Raw genomic sequence first — 17,351 nt, 5'->3', positions numbered from 1 at the left:
ATTCCTTCCACTGACACCAACAATGGGGCATAATTCCTGCCACTGACACCAACAATGGGACATAATTCCTCCCACTGACACCAACAATGGGGCATTATTCCTTCCACTGACACCAACAATGGGGCATTATTCCTTCCACTGACACCAACAATGGGGCATAATTCCTGCCACTGACACCAACAATGGGACATAATTCCCTCCACTGACACCAACAATGAGCCATAATTCCTTCCACTGACACCAACAATGGGGCTAGTTCCCTGCCACTGACACCAACAATGGGACATAATTCCTGCCATTGTCACCAACAATGGGCCATAATTCCTTCCACTGACACCAACAATGGGGCTAGTTCCCTGCCACTGACACCAACAATGGGACATAATTCCTGCCATTGTCACCAACAATGGGCCATAATTCCTTCCACTGACACCAACAATGGGGCTAGTTCCCTGCCACTGACACCAACAATGGGACATAATTCCTGCCATTGTCACCAACAATGAGCCATAATTCCCTCCACTGACACCAACAATGGGGCTAGTTCCCTGCCACTGACACCAACAATGGGACATAATTCCTGCCATTGTCACCAACAATGGGCCATAATTCCTTCCACTGACACCAACAATGGGGCTAGTTCCCTGCCACTGACACCAACAATGGGCCATAATTCCTTCCACTGACACCAACAATGGGGCTAGTTCCCTGCCACTGACTACAACAATGAGCATAATTCCTGCCACTGACACCAACAATGGGGCATCATGCATGAAAAAAAAGTAGGTTACATGGTTTTCAGTGGCATAGTTCACACCAGTGTGGTCAATTCCAGTGCGTTCAGGTTCCAGAAAAAGTAGAACATGCTGCATTTCTCCTGCACAGAACTGTACTGGAACACAAGAAAAACACACCGGAACGCACCGAAACTCATAAAAAAACGTCCTGGACCCCAATACAGTGAAAAACATCATCTAGCATGCATACGGAAACGCATGAAAAACACACCAGAACACATTAAAAATGCACCTACAGAAACGCATCTGGACCAGATCTGGAGTGCGTTTTTGTGGTGTGAACCAGTCCTACTCCTTAGGGTTTAATACTACATTAAATGTGTCACTGAATTGGTCAGGAGGGGACGACCCCACGCTATCCCCGGTGACACACGCTATTCCCGGTGACACACGCTATCCCCGGTGACACACGCTATCCCCGGTGACACACGCTATTCCCGGTGACACACGCTATTCCCGGTGACACACGCTATTCCCGGTGACACACGCTATTCCCGGTGACACACGCTATTCCCGGTGACACACGCTATCCCCGGTGACACACGCTATTCCCGGTGACACGCGCTATTCCCGGTGACACACGCTATTCCCGGTGACACACGCTATTCCCGGTGACACACGCTATTCCCGGTGACACACGCTATTCCCGGTGACACACGCTATTCCCGGTGACACACGCTATTCCCGGTGACACACGCTATTCCCGGTGACACACGCTATCCCCGGTGACACACGCTATTCCCGGTGACACGCGCTATTCCCGGTGACACACGCTATCCCCGGTGACACACGCTATTCCCGGAGACACATGCTATTCCCGGTGACACACGCTATCCCCGGTGACACACGCTATCCCCGGTGACAGAGAGTCTTATCGTTGTCTCTGGTCTGAAGTGTCCTTCTCAGTGTCATCACTTTCCCATTAATGACAATGGAGCCATTGTACTCCCTCCTCCTGTCCTCAGAGCACACGGGGAGAGATTTGTGCCAACCTCGCCAAACGCAAACAGACCCAAGGTCACGTCTCTGCTTGTCGCTAACAGATTGTGGACTTCATAACGCCAACTGACTTTATAATGTCCATTCCATAAGAAAACAATAAGGGGCAGATCCACAGAGATCTGCACCCGCGCAGCGTATCAGAGATACGCTACGCCGCCGTACCTTACCTGGCTTTAGTTCGAATCCTTAAAGATTTTGCGCCGTAAGTTACGGCGGCGTAGTCTATCTCTTGCGGCGTAACGGCGCGTAATTCAAATCGGCGATTAGGGGGCGTGTTTCATTTAAATGAAGCGCATCCCTGCGCCGAATGAACTGCGCATGCGCCGTCCCTAAATTTCCCGCCGTGCATTGTGCTAAATGACGTCGCAAGGACGTCATATTTTTTAACATAGACGTGAATTACGTCCATCCCGATTCACAGACGACTTACGCAAAAAATAAAAATAAACGCGGGAACGACGGCCATACTTAACATGGCAAGTCTAACTATACGCCGCAAAACAGCAGCTTTAACTATACGCCGGATAAAGCCGACTAGAGACGACGTAAGAGAATGCGACGGCCTCGCGTACGTTCGTGGATCGTCGGAAATAGCTAATTTGCATACTCAACGCGGAAAACGACGAGAACTCCACCCAGCGGACGCCGAAGTATTGCATCTTAGATCCGAAGGCGTACGAAGACGTATACCTGTCGGATCTAACCCAGATGCCGTCGTATCTTGGTATGAGGATTCAAACTAAAGATACGACGCAGGAAATTTGAAAGTACGCCGGTGTATAAGTAGATACGCCGGCATACTCTCTTTGTGGATCTGCCCCAAAATCTCCATCACTGACATTCAGACTGGACCCACTGTCCAGTAGTGATGATCAAATGCCGCGTACACACGGTCGGAAATTCCGACAAGAAAACCATGGATTTTTTTCCAACGGGAATTTTGTCTCAAACTTGTGTTGCATACACATGGTCCCACCAAATTCCGACCGTCAAGAACGCGGTGACTTACAATATAATGACGAGCCGAGAAAAATGAAGTTCAATGATTCAGAGCATGCGTTGACTTGATTCCGAGCATGCGTAGGATTTTTCCAGTTCTCAAATTTTTTTGGGCGGAAATTCAGACAGAAAAATTCCGATGGAGCATACACATGGTTTAAATTTCCGACCAAAAGCTCACATCGGACTTTTCTTGGCGGAATTTTCCAATCGTGTGTACGCGGCATAAGAGTTTTCAATCTCCTGATAATTTGGTGAAGTGAAGAACGTATTTCGGCTAAGATCGCGTGTAGCAGCGGCGGCCGGTCCATAAGGGGCGCTGCCACCCTAATCCCCATGCGCCAGCCCCCTAATCTCCAATGCGGGGCACCGGACACATAGATTTCTACAATTTATTTATTTTTGAAGCACATGATAAGAGCCCGAGGCTCTGATTGGCTGTAAAAAGGCTGGGCTTGGGGTGCAGAGCACTGCGCCCTGATCCCACCCACTCGTGACATTCGATATTGTCTTCCTGCTTCTCCTACTGGCTAATCAGGACAGGAAGCGGGTCTTAAGACCGGATTGGCCGAGAGGAGAAGCCAGGGAAGCCGCTCGCGACTTGGATAGGGTAAGTGCAGACCTGGCGGGGGGACCCCCAAAAAATGGAGCAACAGCCACCACTGACGTGTAGTATTGAAACAATATAGAGACATAACCAGTGGCAGCTGGTGGGTTCTTCTTTGGGGGGGGGGCAAATAAACAACACCCCTCCGGTGGCGTGGCACGGGACTAAAACAGCACCCCCCAGGCGGTCCGGCCCGGCATTTACCCACTTGTGTAGTAGGGCTGTGGTGTCCTCTCCTGGAGTGCGGGCAGCAGCCGCCGCGGCTCCGGTGTCCGCTCCTCCAGCTTTCTGTCTCAAGGCCATCTTTCTTCTCTGGATCTCTTCTCTGATTTCTGGAGATCCTTTCTGCTCTCTAGGTCTCCTCTCTGCTCTGGAGCTCTTCTCCCCTTCCTACTCTCTGGATCTCCTCTCCCCTCTCTAGATCTCTTCTCTGATTTTTAGAGCTCCTCTCCCCTCTCTGGATCTCCCCTCCCTGGATCTCCACTCCACTCTCTGGAGCTCTTCTCCCCTCTCTGGATCTCCTCTGCCCTCTCTGAAGGCCATATCCCTCCTCTGGATCTCCTCTCTGGTCTCTGGAGATCCTCTCTGCTCTGGAGCTCTTCTCCCCTCCCCACCCCCTGGATCGCATCTCCTCCCTCTAGATCTCTTCTCTGCTTTCTAGAGCTCCTCTCCCCTCCCTGGATAGCCACTCCCTGGAGCTCTTCTCCCCTCATTGTATCTCCTCTTCCCTTTCTGAAGTTCCTCTTCACTATGTGGATCTCCTCTCCTCTGCCCTCTCTGGAGGCCATCTCTCTAGATCTCTTCTCTGCTTTCTAGCTCCTCTCTGAATCTCTTTTCTCCTCTCTGGAGCTCCTCTCCCCTCTCTAGATCTCTTCTTTCTAGCTCATCTCTGGAGCTAATCTCTCCTCTCTGGAGCTCCTCTCCCCCTCTAGATCTCTTCTTTCTAGCTCATCTCTGAATCTCTTTTCTCCTCTCTGGAGCTTCTCTCCCCTCTCTAGATCTCTTCTTTCTAGCTCATCTCTGGAGCTCCTCTCCCCTCTCTAGATCTCTTCTTTCTAGCTCATCTCTGGAGCTCCTCTCCCCTCTCTAGATCTCTTCTTTCTAGCTCATCTCTGAATCTCTTTTCTCCTCTCTGGAGCTTCTCTCCCCTCTCTAGATCTCTTCTTTCTAGCTCATCTCTGGATCTCCTTTCTCCTCTCCCCTCTCTAGATCTCTTCTTTCTAGCTCATCTCGTGATCTCCTTTCTCCTCGCTGGATCCCCTCTCCCCCTCTGGAACCCCTCTCTAGATCTCTTCTTTCTAGCTCATCTCTGGATCTCCTTTCTCCTCGCTGGATCCCCTCTCCCCTCTCTGGATCCCCTCTCCCCTCTCTAGATCTCTTCTTTCTAGCTCATCTCTGGATCTCCTTTCTCCTCTCTGGATCCCCTCTCTCTCTTGATCTCCTCTCTCCTCTCTGGATCTACTCTTCCCTTTCTGAAGTTCCTCTCCTCTCCTCTCCTCTCCTCTCTCTCGATCTCCCCTCCCCTTTCTTGATCTCCTCTCCCCTTTCTTGATCTCCCCTCCCCTTTCTTGATCTCCTCTCCCCTTTCTTGATCTCCCCTCCCCTTTCTTGATCTCCCCTCCCCTTTCTTGATCTCCCCTCCCCTTTCTTGATCTCCCCTCCCCTTTCTTGATCTCCTCCTCTCTGATAAGAGGCCCCGCCCCCTCCAAATAAATAAATAAATAAATAAATACAGACATTTGGGAATGTGGGAAATAATTAATAGTAAAACATGTGAATAATGAAGAATAAAGGGTGTTGTGTGAGGGAAGTCGGGCGGCAGGGGGCGGTAGCGGGCTGTACAGGTGTAGGGTGGTGTGAGGAGAGTGCAGCGCTGGGAGTGAGACTGTGCGGGGCTCAGCAGTTGGAGAGCTCCGCAGTGCGGGCGGCGGTCAGTCAGTCGGTCGGTCGGTCGGGCGGTTTTGGTCTTGGAGTGTGAATTGTCTGCGGGCGGGCCCGGCACACACACATTGATCTCTCCATAGAGACTGAGGAGTGTGGGCATTACTACAGCTGCGTGCAGAGACACAGGGGGGCTGCCGGCAGGAGGAGGAGGAGGGGCCCCCGGGGGCCACAGGGCTCCCCTCATCATCTCCCAGCATGGAGGGGCCCCGGGACCCCGACACCGAGAGGAGACACTCCGACCTCTTCAGACTGCTGGACTCCAACCAGGACGGACATGTGGATATCGCCGAGCTCAGAGCCGGGCTGGAGGCCCTGGGGGTCCGGGGAGGAGAGGAGACCGGGAAGGTAGGTACTCCTAGGGCTGGGGAGGAGACCGGGAAGGTAGGTACCCCTGGGGGGAGGGGAGGAGACCGGGAAGGTAGGTACCCCTGGGACTGGGGGGAGGGGAGGAGACCGGGAAGGTAGGTACCCCTGGGGGGAGGGGAGGAGACCAGGAAGGTAGGTACCCCTGGGGGGAGGGGAGGAGACCGAGAAGGTAGGTACCCCTGGGACTGGGGGGAGGGGAGGAGACCGGGAAGGTAGGTACCCCTGGGGGGAGGGGAGGAGACCAGGAAGGTAGGTACCCCTGGGGGGAGGGGAGGAGACCGAGAAGGTAGGTGCTCCTAGGACTGGTGGGAGGTGAGGAGACCAGGAAGGTAGGTACCCCTGGGACTGAGGGGGAGGGGACCGGGAAGGTAGGTACCCATGGGACTGGGGGGAGGGGAGGAGACCGGGAAGGTAGGTACTCCTAGGGCTAGGGAAGGAGGCCAGGAAGGTAGGTACCCCTGGGACTGGGGGGAGGAGACCAGGAAGGTAGGTACCCCTGGGACTGGGGGGAGACCGGGAGGTAGGTACTCATAGGGCTGGGGGAGGAGAGGAGACCGGGAAGGTAGGTACCCCTGGGACTGGGGGAGGAGAGGAGACCGGGAAGGTAGGTACCCCTGGGACTGGGGGAGAGGAGACCGGGAAGGTAGGTATCCCTGGGACTGGGGGGAGGGGAGGAGACCGGGAAGGTAGGTATCCCTGGGACTGGGGGAGGAGAGGAGACCGGGAAGGTAGGTATCCCTGGGACTGGGGGGAGGGGAGGAGACCGGGAAGGTAGGTATCCCTGGGACTGGGGGGAGGGGAGGAGACCGGGAAGGTAGGTATCCCTGGGACTGGGGGGAGGGGAGGAGACCGGGAAGGTAGGTACCCCTGGGACTACCTGAAAATAATTGCATGTGATCTGAATAGGAATACAATACAATTCCTGCCTGAATGGCATGCTGTTTCCTGCAGCTCTCCTGTGTAATTCCAGTATAGGAAGACGGGGAAGCGCCATCTAAGTGCAGCAATGGGCAAACTCAACCATTGAATCAGAAAATGCTTCCCTTCCGAATTCCGATTGATGTACCCCTTTTCAGTGGCGGCTGGTGCTCAAAATTTTTGGGGGGCGCAAACGCAAAAAATAAAAAAATTGCAGCCTCACTGTGCCCATCAAATGCAGCCACTGTGCCATCAATTGTCACCACTGTGCCATGCCATCAAACGCAGCCACTGTGCCCCTCAATTGTCACCACTGTGCCCCTCAATTGTCACCACTGTGCCCTTTAATTGTTGCCACTGTGTCCATTGATGCTACTACTGTGTCCATTGATGCCACTACTGTGCCCATTGTCACTACTGTGCCCATTGTCACTACTGTGCCCATTGTCACTACTGTGCCCATTGTTGCCACTGTGCATGTCACTGTGCCCTTTAATTGTCGCCTCTGTGCCCTGTAAAATGCGCTTACCTTAATCCTTTGACGTCCCTCGATGTCTTCTTCTCCCACCTTGGTGACGCTTCAGCCAATTAGGTTACCAGTAACCAGAATCTGTGAACCTGATTGGCTGAGACGGCCGTCAGTCTTATCCAAGGAACGCCCCCCCCCCCCCCCCCCCCGTACGTTCCCTGGATAATACATCTGGGAGACGAGGGCTGTACTCGGAAAGCCGCTGGCTCTGATAGGCACTTCCGCACAGCCAACCAGCTGCCGTTATTCAGGTGGTCGGCGCTCAATGTCCGGCCACCTGAATAGACCAGCGGCAGCGGCCGGCAACAATAACATACATTCATGCAATGCATTCATTTCAAAACGTCACCTATGGAGATTTTTAACCACTTAAGGACCGCCTCCTGCAGATGTACGTCGGCAGAATGTCACGGCTGGGCACAAGTACCTACCTGTACGTCCTCTTTAAGTGCCCAGCCGTATGTTGCGTGCCCGTGACCCAGTCCGAAGCTCCACGGCCGTGATCGCTGCCAGAGTCCCGCGATAGGTCCCGGAGCTGAAGAACGGGGAGAGCTGTATGTAAACACACCTTCCCCGTGCTTCACTGTGGCAGCGTCATTGATTGTGTGTTCCCTGATATAGGGAAACACGATCAATGACGTCACACATCCAGCCCCACCCCCCTACAGTTAGAAAAACATATGAGGTCACACATAACCCCTTCAGCACCCCCTTGTGGTTAACTCCCAAACTGCATTTTTATAGCATTTTTTGCTGTGAAAATGACAATGGTCCCAAAAATGTGTCAAAATTGTCCGATGTGTCCGCCATAATGTCGCTGTCACGAAAAAAAATCGCTGATCGCCGACATTAGTATTAATAAAAATGCAATAAAACTATCTATTTTGTAAACGCTATAAATTTTGCGCAAACCAATCGATAAACGCTTATTGCGATTTTTTTTTTTACCAAAAATCGGTAAAAGAATACGTATCGGCCTAAACTGAGGGAAAAAGATTTTTTTTGGGGGATATTTATTATAGCAAAGAGTAAAAAATATTGCATTTTTTTCAAAATTGTCGCTCTATTTTTGTTTATAGCGCAAAAAATAAAAACAGCAGAGGTGATCAAATACCACCAAAAGAAAGCTCTATTTGTGGGGAAAAAAGGACGCTAATTTTGTTTGGGAGCCACGTCGCACGACCGCGCAATTGTCAGTTAAAGCGACACAGTGCCGAATCGCAAAAACTGGCCAGGTCTTTTACCTGCATAAAGGCCCGGGTCTTAAAGCGGAGTTCCACCTAAAAATGGAACTTCCGCTTAACCCACTCCTCGCCCCCTTACATGCCACATCATTTTTTTTGGGGGGGGGGGAGTGGGGGCTTCAGGAGAAGGGGACTTCCTGTCCCACTTCCTTCTTCCGCCGAGGGGCTGGAAAGGCGATTAGCCTAATCGCCTTTTCACAGCCCCTCCCTGTAGGCGAGCGCCTGTCCAATCGGACGGCGCCGCTTGCGCATGCGCACTGCCGCTCGCGCATGCGCAGTGGGTGCCCGGCCGTGAAGCCAAAAGCTGTCACTGCCGGGTGCCCACACTAAGAATGGAGACGCCGGCCGGCGAGGGGGGGGGGCGAGGAGCGGAGCCCCGGCCGGCACGTCGCTGGAGCCGTGGAGCAGGTAAGTGTCAGTTTATTAAAAGCCAGCAGCTACACTTTTTGTAGCTGCTGACTTTTAATAAACTTAAAAAAAAGGTGGAAAACCCCTTTAAGTGGTTAAGTAACGAAGTTTGGCGCCATTCCATGAGTGTGTACAATATTAAAGCATGACATGTTAGGTATCCATTTACTCGATGTAACATCATCTTTCATATTTTACAAAAAAATTGGGCTAACTTTACTGTTCTTTGTTATTTTTTAATTCATGAAACCATTTTTTTTCCAAAAAAAATACGTTTGAAAAATTATTGCGCAAATACCGTGCAAGATAAAAAGTTGCACTGACTGCCATTTTATTCCCTAGGGTGTCTGCTAAAAAAAACATATAGTGTTTGGGGGTTCTGAGTAATTTTCTAGCAAAAGAATGATGATTTGTACATGTAGGAGAGAAGTGCCAGAATAGGCGCGGTATGGAGGTGGGTATAAAAGCCCGGTATTGAAGTGGTTAAGTATCGGAGTTTGGCGTTCCACGACCGTGTGGGTCGGCTTCACTCACGGCCTCTCTTTATCTGTATTTAGGAGATCCTGCGAGTCGGAGACACGGATCAGGACGGGCAGCTGAGCTTCGAGGAGTTCACCCGATATCTGGTGGAGAGAGAGAAACGTCTGCTCATCATGTTCAACAGCTTGGACAGAAACAAAGATGGTGTGTATATATAACACATCCGTAATTCTATCCTCATCCACACACGTACAGAGGGAGAGGGATAGCCCTGACGGGGGTGGGGGGGGACCGGAAATATATATTTTCTTTTCACAGTAGTGATCCTTAAAGCTAGGCGCCTTGTACCGCAAATTTTAGCTTCTTATGTTTTTACCTTTATGAGAAGTTTACTGTACGGAGCTGTACTCACTTCTCCTATTCATCCGTCATTTGATTGGTCACATTTTATTACTACTTTTAGTTCCCTTTTCTATGTCAGCTTATAGCTAGTCTCATAGGGTCCAATCACATTTATTCACACAATGCACATCATAGCAGGGCCTCGCTTACATATGTGGCTGAGGATCGGTAAAAAAGCCAGTTGGGGGGCGATATTTTACCCCCCCCGCTGACTTTTATTATTAGGACACTTACCTGTCCAGGGATCCCGTGATGTTGACACCCCAGCTGATTTTTTTAATTGGCTTATAACGTAAGCATTGTATTAACAATACAAACAATAATTATCTTTGACAACCCGATATAAAATTACGTGAAAATCTCTTCTCATGTTGTGAGTTCTGCTGGCCGTCTTTCCACAACTTCCTGGAATCCCTGCATGCTTTTCAGCTTCTCCTTAAAGCGGATGTGCCAGTATAAAAAAATATTAAAAGCCAGCAGGTACAAATACTGCAGCTGCTGACTTTTAATATTAGGACACTTACCTGTCCTGGAGTCCAGCGCCGATCGCAGCAGAGGACGAGCGATCGCTCGTCACTCTGCTGCCCCCCCCCGCCATCCTCAGTGAGGGAACCAGGAAGTGAAGCGCTTCGGCTTCGCTACCCGGTTCCCTACGGCGCATGCGCGAGTCGCGCTGCGCCCGCTGATTGGCTCACACGCTGTGTGCTGGGAGCCGAGTGTTCCCAGCACACAACGTGCGACAGACGGGAAGTCAGAAAAACCCGTCTTTTGCCCGTAGCGTGTGGCCGGAAGTGGGTGCAAATACCTGTCTTTAGACAGGTATCTGCACCCCCCTCCCCCTGAAAGGTGTCTAATGTGACACTGGAGAGGGGGCGGGTGCCGATCAGCGTGAGTTCCACTTTAGGGTGGAGCTCCGCTTTAATTTTTAAGGACTACATATCCCATGGTACCTTGCTGCCGGCAAACAGTGATTCCTGTACTGACTCCGCCTCCTGAAACTCCTCCTCTCAGCAGCACTGTAGTTCAAAAGGTGAGTAGAAGGGGGACAGTGGGGATCATGTGTCCGCAGTGAGTAGAAGGGTGCAGTGGGGGTCATGTGTCCACAGTGAGTAGAAGGGTGCAGTGGGGGTCATGTGTCCGCAGTGAGTAGAGGGTGGGCAGTGGGGGTCTTGTGTCTGCAGTGAGTAGAAGGGGGCAGTAGGGGTCATGTGTCTGCAGTGAGTAGAAGGGGGCAGTGGGGGGGGGTCATGTGTCCGCAGTGAGTAGAGGGTGGGCAGTGGGGGTTATGTGTCCGCAGTGAATAGAAGGGGGAAGTGGGGGTCATGTGTCCGCAGTGAGTAGAAGGAGGAAGTGAGTAGAAGGGGCAGTGGGGGTCATGTGTCTGCAGTGAGTAGAAGGGGGCAGTGGGGGGGTCATGTGTCCGCAGTGAGTAGAGGGTGGGCAGTGGGGGTCTTGTGTCTGCAGTGAGTAGAAGGAGGAAGTGGGGGTCATGTGTCCGCAGTGAGTAGAAGGGGGAAGTGGGGGCAGTGGGGGGGTCATGTGTCCGCAGTGAGTAGAGGGTGGGCAGTGGGGGTCTTGTGTCTGCAGTGAGTAGAAGGAGGAAGTGGGGGTCATGTGTCCGCAGTGAGTAGAAGGGGGAAGTGGGGGCAGTGGGGGGGTCATGTGTCCGCAGTGAGTAGAGGGTGGGCAGTGGGGGTCTTGTGTCCGCAGTGAGTAGAAGGAGGAAGGGGGGGTCATGTGTCCGCAGTGAGTAGAAGGGGGAAGTGGGGGTCATGTGTCTGCAGTGAGTAGAAGGAGGAAGTGGGGGTCATGTGTCTGCAGTGAATAGAAGGGGGAAGTGGGGGTCATGTGTCCGCAGTGAGTAGAAGGGGGCAGTGGGGGTCATGTGTCCGCAGTGAGTAGAAGGGGGCAGTGGGGGTCATGTGTCCGCAGTGAGTAGAGGGTGGGCAGTAGGGGTCTTGTGTCCGCAGTGAGTAAGGGGGGGCAGTGGGGATCATGTTTCCACAGTGAAGGAAGGCGGATGGCAAAATCTATTTTATATCAAAGAAGTATTAATTTGTTTTTTTTCTCCCCTCACCCTTCCAGGTCGCATCGACGTGTCTGAAATACAGCAGTGTTTTCAGAGCCTTGGGGTCCATATCACACCAGACCAGGCCCACAAAATCCTGCTAAGGTGAGAGAACAGAGACTTCATATCTGTCCAGTTCCCATGTAGTGTATTACTTTCCATTTAGGATCATTTCAACCAATCGCAAAACTCTGATCATAAATCCATAAGGATAGCCCTTCCTCTGTTTTGGGATGGTTAATTTGGCAGAAAAGCTAACAATCCACACCTGATTTCAGCTTGCTGTGACCCAAGGTGCCTACCTGTCACATGACTTCTGGGCATGTGATAGGTGCTGTTTGTATGGTCATTAAAGTGGAACTAAGCTCCTGAAAATGTTTACAATGACCCTATGCTTTCATAAAATATATGGTTTGGGGGGGTCTTAAACAAACTCTGAAAGCTGTAAGGGAACAAGAAAACCTTTAGATTTTTAGAGAAATTTGGTTATTTACGTTTTTGCGTACGTTCAAATTTCACCATTTTGCAAAGAGGAGTAATTTAAAAATGTCAAATATTTATTTATTTAAGCTTTTATATTTAGTAGACATTTTGTAAAATGTACTGTGTTTTTATCTGCTAATAATGATTTTAATGTATTTTTAACGTACATATTGATTTGATAAACCTTTGCGCAAATATCATTGTGCCCTAAAAATCAGTAGCACCTTATTTGTCTTCTGCTAGTCATGTGCTTTCAGAAAATATATGGTTTGGGGGGGGGGGGGGTCTTTAACAAACTCTGAAAGCTGTAAGGGACAAATAAAAAAGCAATGAAAAAAATTACGAAAAATGGCCTGGCCACCTGAGTGTAAAAATGGCGCACAGGGCCTGGCAGCGAAATGGTTAATGGCTCCTAGCTACATCATTTGTCTGACATACGCTGCTGCCCTTGATGGGTTTTACTTCCTCTTTTGTTCCCTGCAAAGTCAAAGCATAATGGGCTAGTATGCATCGCATACTAGCCCATTATGTGCCACTTACCTGCAAACGAAGCCCACGATGTCCCCGCTGGAGGAAGCATACATCTTCACCCCTCTTCCTTCCGGGGCCGCGGACTCCAGCTCTGTGACTGGCCCGAGTCACGTTTCGTCACTCCCAAGCGCGGACGGTCATGGCATGGGCCCTTTCTTCAGTGCGCATGCAAGCGTATGTGGTGAATATCTCCTAAACCGTGCAGGTACCTACAGGTAAGCCTTTTTTTATAGGCTTGCCTGTAGGTAAACGTGGTATGTAAGGGTTTACAACCACTTTAATGCAATAATTTCCTATGTTTATCAGATCCATCTTGTGGCCATAATGCAGTATTATTATTATTTTTTTTTTTTTCTGAAATACCTCAATCAGAATAAAATGCCACATTACAGTCACTAGATGGAGCTGTCGGTCGTAGGAAATCACGTGAAGACCCGGACCAAAATGCAGCTAAAGGACCAGGCCCCTTTTTGCAAATCGGGACTGCATCGCTTTAACTGACAATTGCGCGGTCGTGCAACGTGGCTCCCAAACAAAATTGGCGTCCTTTTTTCCCCACAAATAGAGCTTTCTTTTGGTGGTATTTGATCACCTCTGCGGTTTTTGTTTGTTTTTTGCGCTATAAACAAAAATAGAGCGACAATTTTGAAAAAAAATGCAATATTTTTTACTTTTTGCTATAATAAATAATAATATATTTTTTTTCCTCAGTTTAGGCCGATACGTTTTCTTCTACCTATTTTTGGTAAAAAAAAATCGCAATAAGCGTTTATCGGTTGGTTTGCGCAAAATTTATAGCGTTTACAAAATAGGGGATAGTTTTATTGCATTTTTATCAATCATTTTTTTTTTTACTACTAATGGCGGCGATCAGCGATTTTTTTTCGTGACTTGCGACATTATGGCGGACACTTCGGACAATTTTGACACATATTTGGGACCATTGTCATTTTCACAGCAAAAAATGCATTTAAATTGCATTGTTTATTGTGAAAATGACAGCTGCAGTTTGGGAGTTTACCACTAGGGGGCGCTGATGGGGTTATGTGTGACCTCATGTGTGTTTACAACTGAAGGGGGGTGTGGCTGTAGGTGTGACGTCATCGATTGTGGATCCCTATAAAAGAGATCACACGATCAATGACACCGCCACAGTAAAGAACGGGGAAGCTGTGTTTACACACAGCTCTCCCTGTTCTTCAGCTCCGGGGACTGATCGCGGGACTCCAGCGGCGATCGGGTCCGCGCGTCCCGTGGTCCCGGAGCTTCGGACCGGGTCGCGGGAGTGCGCCCGCGGCCCACGACTGGGCTTAAAGATCAATGTACATATACGTTGATGTGCCCAGCCGTGCCATTCTGATGACGTATATGTGCAGGAGGCGGTCCTTAAGTGGTTAAAGTGGTTGTGAACCCACAAACAAAACAACCTGCAAGGCAAGACATAATGAGCTAGTATGCATAGCATACTAGCCTATTATGTACTACTTACCTTAGATCTAAGCCCCGCAGTTGTCCTCGTACACCGATTCGACCAGCGACATCGCTCTCGGAGTTACTTCCAGGTATCGCGGGCTCCGGTGCTGTGAATGGCCTGAGCCGTGATGACGACCCTCCTGTGCATGCGCGTGGGAGCCACCAATAATGGCACGTACGTGCCGTTGCTTCAGTGCGCATGTGCCGATGATGTCCGCACATGCAGATACAGGGGATATCTCCTAAACTGTATAGGTTTAGGAGATATTCTTGGTAGCTACAGGTAAGCCCTATTATAGGCTTACCTGTAGCATAAAGTGACTGTAAAGGTGTGATTTTTCTCCTATCGCCGTTCCAGGACGGCAGGTCTACTTCAGGTGTGCCGTCCTGGAAGGTTTCGTAGAATTACCATTCCGTAACATAGGTTTTCTTTTTTCTAAGATAATAAACATGTCCTACTTACCTACTCTGTGCAGTGGTTTTGCACAACGTTGCTCTGATCTGTACAGATCTCTACATTACTGGGTCAGTGATTGAGAAAGTACTGAAGCCAGAGATTTATCTAAACGGCCAGGTGACTGGCATTTTCTGGAGAGGTTAGCAATGCCAGCCTAGGTATTTTTCCTAATATAAATACCGCTTTGTGCAGCTTATTGTCATTCCACAAACCATGCCTCTAAAACAATGGGCCCTGACGCAGTGTTTCTTTATAGCATGGACCGTGACGGGACGCTGACCATTGATTGGCTGGAATGGAGGGATCATTTCCTGCTGAATGCGCTGCACAATATGGAAGAGGTCATCACTTATTGGAAGCATTCCACAGTGAGTATATCAGTGGGAGGTAAACACAGACCATTCTTCTTTAAAATGCTTTGGAGGCCTAAAACAAGTGAAACTATTTCCATCTCATGACTGTAAAGACTCTGGTTTTGGTCAGATAATGATTCAAAGGGGCATTAGAATGTATTTTCGGTGATTGCCAATTTACATTGTGGCCGTGTGGTAAACCTAAAATAATAACTGATGTGTTGTGCGCTTATTTACTTTACTGTGTAGATGCTCCCTCTAGTGGCCACCTTTTTATATACCAGACCATTCAGTTAGCATCCCTCTAGTGGCCACCTGTATATCGGACAGATCAGTTAGCATCCCCCTAGTACAGGGGTCTCCAAACTTTTCAAACAAAGGGCCAGTTTATTGTCTTTCAGACTTTAGAAGGTCCAGATTGTGGCCAGCGGGGGCAGAAAATGTCCTTGGCCCTCATCGGTGATAATCAATATGACCTCAGGTTTGGTGGTCAGTAGGAGGAGGAGTAGGGCCCCTATTAGTAGGAGGAATAGTATCCCATCATTGATATCAGTGGAAGAAATAGTGCCCCCTTGTTGGTTTTGGTGGAAGAAATAGTACCTCATATTGGTGCCAGAGGGGCGGATAAAGGCTAGCAAAGGACCACATCTGGCCCTCGGGCCACAGTTTGGAGACCCCTGCTGTAGTGCTTACCTGTATATCAGACAGTTCCATTAGCATCCCTCTAGTGGTCACCTGTATATCTGTTATGTACTAAACGCACCCCTGTAGTAGAGCCTGACTTTGTAGGAGGAGACCTCTCTTACAGCCCTGGCTCAGGAGTCACTGGAGTGGGGACAGTGAACTCGAGAGCACGGTGAGGTAGGAGGGCCTGGAACAGTTATAGTAGCTGGCACAGTAGAAGGATGATGACCCTGCAGGGATGGCTGGGACTGCAGGTGGCAGCAGAGGCAGTTGCAGGTCAGCGGCCTGATGAGCTGGTGGGTGCAGGATCAGCAGTAAGCTGGAGCAGGGTGAGACAAGCCGGGTCAGATACAGGAGCAATACAGAGCAAAGCAGCAGGCAGTAGCAGGGTCAGACAAGCCGGGTCGGATACAGGAGCAATACAGAGAAAAGCAGCAGGCAGTAGCAGGGTCAGACAAGCCGGGTCGGATACAGGAGCAATACAGAGAAAAGCAGCAGGCAGTAGCAGGGTCAGACAAGCCGGGTCAGATACAGGAGCAATACAGAGAAAAGCAGCAGGCAGTAGCAGGGTCAGACAAGCCGGGTTGGATACAGGAGCAATACAGAGAAAAGCAGCAGGCAGTAGCAGGGTCAGACAAGCTGGGTCGGATACAGGAGCAATACAGAGCAAAGCAGCAGGCAGTAGCAGGGTCAGACAAGCCGGGTCGGATACAGGAGCAATACAGAGAAAAGCAGCAGGCAGTAGCAGGGTCAGACAAGCCGGGTCAGATACAGGAGCAATACAGAGAAAAGCAGCAGGCAGTAGCAGGGTCAGACAAGCCGGGTTGGATACAGGAGCAATACAGAGAAAAGCAGCAGGCAGTAGCAGGGTCAGACAAGCTGGGTCAGCTATGATTAAGCATTGACACTCAATGTGAAACGCGTCAGCTGTTTATCCCACTGTGTGCTGATATCTGTAGTGCATTTTTTCCTGTACCCAATAAAGGGCACGTCTTTTTTCAAGTTACTGGAGTGCGGCTGTCCATATCCTTATTGTTTTTGCAAGCTGGGTCGGATACAGGAGCAATACAGAGAAAAGCAGTAGCAGGGTCAGACAAGCCGGGTTGGATACAGGAGCAATACAGAGAAAAGCAGCAGGCAGTAGCAGGGTGAGACAAGCCGGGTCGGATACAGGAGCAATACAGAGAAAAGCAGCAGGCAGTAGCAGGGTGAGACAAGCCGGGTCGGATACAGGAGCAATACAGAGAAAAGCAGCAGGCAGTAGCAGGGTGAGACAAGCCGGGTCGGATACAGGAGCAATACAGAGAAAAGCAGCAGGCAGTAGCAGGGTCAGACAAGCCGGGTCGGATACAGGAGCAATACAGAGAAAAGCAGCAGGCAGTAGCAGGGTCAGACAAGCCGGGTCGGATACAGGAGCAATACAGAGAAAAGCAGCAGGCAGTAGCAGGGTCAGACAAGCCGGGTCGGATACAGAAGCAATACAGAGAAAAGCAGCAGGCAGTAGCAGGGTCAGACAAGCCGGGTCGGATACAGGAGCAATACAGAGAAAAGCAGCAGGCAGTAGCAGGGTCAGACAAGCCGGGTCGGATACAGAAGCAATACAGAG

General features: G+C 50.3%; 1 protein-coding gene across 1 annotated transcript in view; it reads left to right on the top strand.

The window, feature by feature from the left end:
• The first annotated feature begins 5,344 nt into the window (after positions 1 to 5,344).
• LOC120933431 (calcium-binding mitochondrial carrier protein SCaMC-3-like) overlaps positions 5,345 to 17,351 on the top strand; it is a 38,651-nt gene continuing 26,644 nt past the window's right edge. The window contains exons 1-4 of the mRNA XM_040346646.1: positions 5,345 to 5,694; positions 9,372 to 9,498; positions 11,782 to 11,869; positions 14,965 to 15,076. Coding sequence (XP_040202580.1) covers positions 5,545 to 5,694; positions 9,372 to 9,498; positions 11,782 to 11,869; positions 14,965 to 15,076 — 477 coding nt within the window. The 5' untranslated portion in view covers positions 5,345 to 5,544. The remainder of the gene's footprint in view (positions 5,695 to 9,371; positions 9,499 to 11,781; positions 11,870 to 14,964; positions 15,077 to 17,351) is intronic.

This window comes from Rana temporaria, chromosome 3, assembly GCF_905171775.1.
Source record: "Rana temporaria chromosome 3, aRanTem1.1, whole genome shotgun sequence".
Taxonomy (NCBI): Eukaryota; Metazoa; Chordata; class Amphibia; order Anura; family Ranidae; genus Rana; species Rana temporaria.
Note: the sequence above shows the minus strand (reverse complement) of the source record. Positions and strands in the feature narration are given on the sequence as shown.